This window comes from Cynoglossus semilaevis, chromosome 17, assembly GCF_000523025.1.
Source record: "Cynoglossus semilaevis isolate Cse_v1.0 chromosome 17, Cse_v1.0, whole genome shotgun sequence".
Lineage (NCBI taxonomy): Eukaryota > Metazoa > Chordata > Actinopteri > Pleuronectiformes > Cynoglossidae > Cynoglossus > Cynoglossus semilaevis.
This window is the reverse complement of record NC_024323.1, coordinates 13,591,309-13,595,449: the sequence shown is the minus strand read 5'-3', so window position 1 is coordinate 13,595,449 and position 4,141 is coordinate 13,591,309. Positions and strand designations below refer to the sequence as shown.

At 48.3% G+C, this 4,141-nt stretch overlaps 1 protein-coding gene across 1 annotated transcript in view; it reads right to left on the bottom strand.

Moving 5' to 3' along the window:
* The window catches only part of septin12 (septin 12), a 29,385-nt gene that overhangs the window by 2,759 nt on the left and 22,485 nt on the right, over nt 1-4,141 (bottom strand). The window contains exons 4-5 of the mRNA XM_025064497.1: nt 2,307-2,729; nt 677-805 (exon numbers count right to left, since the gene is read on the bottom strand). Of these exons, the coding sequence (XP_024920265.1) occupies nt 677-805; nt 2,307-2,729 (552 nt within the window). The remainder of the gene's footprint in view (nt 1-676; nt 806-2,306; nt 2,730-4,141) is intronic.

Below are 4,141 nucleotides of genomic sequence, written 5' to 3'. Positions count from 1 at the left end.
TCATGACGTCATGTGACTCGTCATGTGACAAGACCCTGTTATTAGGACACACTGACTGCTGCGAACAGGCTCCATGATTTACACAACTCTGACCCCCCTCCACCTGACCCCCCCTCCCCCCCCCCACACTCCCTGTCAGGCAGATCCAAGGCGTGTCCTGGAGGCAGGTGTCACGGCTCAGTCTGTGTTGGACAGGAGGCGGAGAGGAACATGAGCAGCTCCAGAGGGGGGGAGGGGGGCGAGGGGGGGGTCCACGGTAGCTGCAGGGTCGGAGCTGTTAAAGGGCACTTCCCAGGATTTATAGACAGCGCAGATGTCAGTGTGTCACTCTGGACGTGGAGCTGCAGGGAAGGTCGGACCACACATCTGCTCAGGTTCTAAATCACAGCAGTTCCGTCAAAGAAGAAGAACGACAGGAGGAGCAGGTCGTCCTGGTCCAGGACCACAGGACCAGGACCAGTGGACCAGTGGACTCTGGACCGACTGTACAGGGTTAAAGGTCTGCTGTTAGAGTCAGGAGCGGAACGAGTCGAAAGGTCCAGGTTTCACTCTGACCTTCACATCTGGATCTTCACCTTCTCACATCCTCATCACCAGATGGGGGGACAGAGAGAGAGAGAGAGAGAGAAGACAGATCCACAGGTGACCTGTGTGTGTGTGTGTGTGTGTGTCTCACCGTGGCTGATGGAGTGCAGTTTGACCGTCTTGGAGATCTCCTCCGTGTGGCTGGGCAGACAGGACTTGCGGCTGACTTTGGACTTGAACAGAGTGTTGACCAGAGTGGACTTCCCCAGACCAGACTGACCTGCAGACCAAACCTACAGGTTGAATATATACATATATAGCAAGTTGAAGACCCCCCCCCAAAAAACCCACATCAGTGTGTGGGTATTAGATGGTGGACAGACACGTCTGTGGTCTGTGCAGCTTGACAGGAAGTGACTTTACAACGGAAGGTTTGATATGTATGACAAAGTGCAAAACATTCACCTGACAGGAAGTTAGCATAAAGTACCGAGGGGTCTGAAGAGTACTGCGGGATTAAAGGTGACATTAAATATGGCCACCGACCACCGAGACATTTTATTGGTTACAAAAATATTCATGTCTCAAATTCAAATGTTGACATGAAGAACGGAGGATTTTCGTTTCAGTAAATGTCAGGAAGTCTCATTTTTTAAAGAGTGTCGAGAAACGGACGGCAGCACGACTGACACGTCTGTGACTTCACTGCTGTCGACAGATAATAGTTTCATCTGTGTGTGTGTGTGTGTGTGTCAGTGTGTCATTGTGAGGAGAGGTGTTCAACTTCCCTTCGACACATTCACACTTCCTCTTCCAGTTTTAACGAAAAATAAATTCACTCAACACGACTCCTGAATCCTGACACACACACACAACACACAACATTTTGTTGTTTTTTTTTAACTCGGGGATCGGGGATCAGGGGGGGGCTTTTAAAGGGTCTCCATCCAAGAACGAGGGACACATGACGTGTGTGTTCATACATGTGTGTGTGTTCATTTGGTTGTATAAGAAAAAAAAATTCTGCCAAAGATCCCTGACAACTATTGACTCTTTCAAAGAGCTGTTGAGGTTAAACACGTGGTTGGAGGTCAGAAACAGGTGTAGACCACAACCAACCAACCACAGCGGCCTCGGGGGAGAAGCTTCCTGTGACTGACAACACTGATGTTTCCAGTCTGGGTTCAAATCTCAGACCAGGAGCTTCAGCAAAAAAAAAAAAAAGAAAAAAGAAAAGTGAAACATCACTGTTTGTTAGCACTGCGCTAGTTAGCACTGTGCTAGTACGTAGTGTGACTGTTAGCAGCATGTTAGAGTCTTACTAGTAAGTTGAAGTTAGCATGGCCTGGCCTGCAAGCAGAGAGCAGAGAGTCGTGGGTTCGATTCCCAGAGGAACCACATATTGCTAATAGCGCCTCCTGTGGCAGCCTGTATTGGTTGCAAATTATTATTATTATTAAAGAGTCAGTCTTTACCAGGACTGGGTCAAGTTGTTGTTAGCTAAAGCTGCTAACATCGAACACCACGACTTCTTCTCTGGTCTTTACCAGCCGGTCTGAATCTTGTAAGTTGCATTAGTGCCACCTACTGGTTCGAGTTTAGACTAGTTAATATTTCATCTTAGGGGTACTCATGTAAAGTGTTTAGCACCCCCTGTAGTGGAGGAAGGGAGGTACATGCTCACTGTTCAAAAACCGCAAACAAAAAATGTAAAAGCTGTGACGTTCTTCTGTTTCCGTTGTTGTTGTTGTTGTTGTCGTTGTTGTTGTTGTGTCACTCACCGACCACCATGATGTTGAACTCAAACGCAGACTTCATCGTCTTGCGTCTCATCTGGTCCAGCACGGCTTCGATGCCCACGTATCCAAACAGGTCGTTTCCCCGGATGAAGCCAACCTGCTGAGCAGGAAACCGCTGACAGGCGTCTGCCTCCAGCTCCATCTGCACCTCCAGCTCCATCTGCACCTCCAGCTCCTTCTTCACCTCCTCCTCTTCCTCCATCCCCTTCTCCTTCACTGACAGACAGATGTCCACGCCGTTCTCCTCTTTCCCCAACACGCAGTTCTGGACATTCTTGCTGTCCGGCTGCCTGTCACCGTCACACTGGACCTCGCCTCCTCGCTCCACTCCCATCATGCCCCTGTCCTTCTCCTCCGCTTCCTCCATCGGTGCGAGCAGCTCTGACTCCAGCTCTCCACAAGGTTCTGAGGTAGGAGGAGAAAAAAAGGAGGAGACAACAGTTTGTAACGGGGTCTGTGAGATCACACAGGTACAGACGGTCAGTTCCTATAATTTAATCAGCTATAAATACTCCTGGGTTTAAGCAGTGAACTGAACTGAACTAATCCGACAGAATCAGGAACGAGGATCTGTCCTGGTTCCTGAGACACTCTGACAGATCAGAGTCTTTTCTGTCTGGGTTTCCTGGATCAGATCGAATTACAGACCCGCTAAAAAAAACAAACACAACATGTTTAATTAAATTAAATCTACAGCGGCCGACTGACATACACTTATATATAAGTTTTCTGTACAACATGATACCGTCAGTACGTGTGTCACAGGTGTTGTTGCTGTGGAAAATGTACTGTTTAGTTTGACCTTTGACCTTTACATTTCTTTTGATATCAGCCCCCATTTTTTTTCTTCTTCCGTCATAAGAAATGAAACCATGGTTCATGGCCCAGGAAAGGCCCGTGACCCGCGGTCCACATGACCCACATGCTGACCCACATCATCGCATCAAACCAGGTTCTGCTTCAGTGCAGTAAAAGTCAACGATTTCGCTTTAAATAAATGAAGACTTTACTCACAGCTGTGATGATGTAAACATAAACACATCCATCTCCTACAAATCGTGAACAACTTAATCCTTCTACTCCGTAATAACAACAATAAAAAAAAAAATCTTGAATCTGCATCTTTTCACAGCGAGGAAAAAAAAGAAAAGTCACATTCCTTGTTTTTTTCATTCCGGGCCCGTAAATCTGATGAAACAGAAGTAACACTTGTGACCCTGAGAAAAAAACAGCTGCACCTGCTCCTGTGGCGTTCATCACTGACATGATGAACCTGCACACCACCAAATATGGACAGCCTGAGCTCAGGTCTCACTCACACGGAGTTAAAACAAACCAGAACCTTCTAGAGGGCTACGCTCCTCAGCCACGCTACAGGCTAACAGAGTAAGACCCCAGCTGAGGCCCAGCGCAACTCCCCCAACCCCCATCATGACCGCCAAAGTGTCCCCGTCCGCTGGGAGACCTCATTGTTCACTCGGAGGACTGAGAGTGTAGGCCACACACGTCCACGGAGACGGAAGAGAGAAAGACTAAACCCTACCTCCTCTCAGTCACGAGCTCCTCGGCTGGTTAGAGCAGAGCAGGACCAAGGAGTCTGATCGTAAACTCCTCTTCCTGCAAAGATGAAGTCTGCAGTGATGGGCCTCTGAAACTGCTTTTGAGTCCAGCAGAGAGAGAGAGAGAGAGAGAGAGAGAGAGAGAGAGGGAGAGAGGGGGGAGAGAGAGTGATGAAGGAGGGAGGGTGTTTGGCCACTGAAAGAAGCTCCCAGAACTATTCACATGCTAATGAGCCAAGTAGCCTCCACTAATCCCTA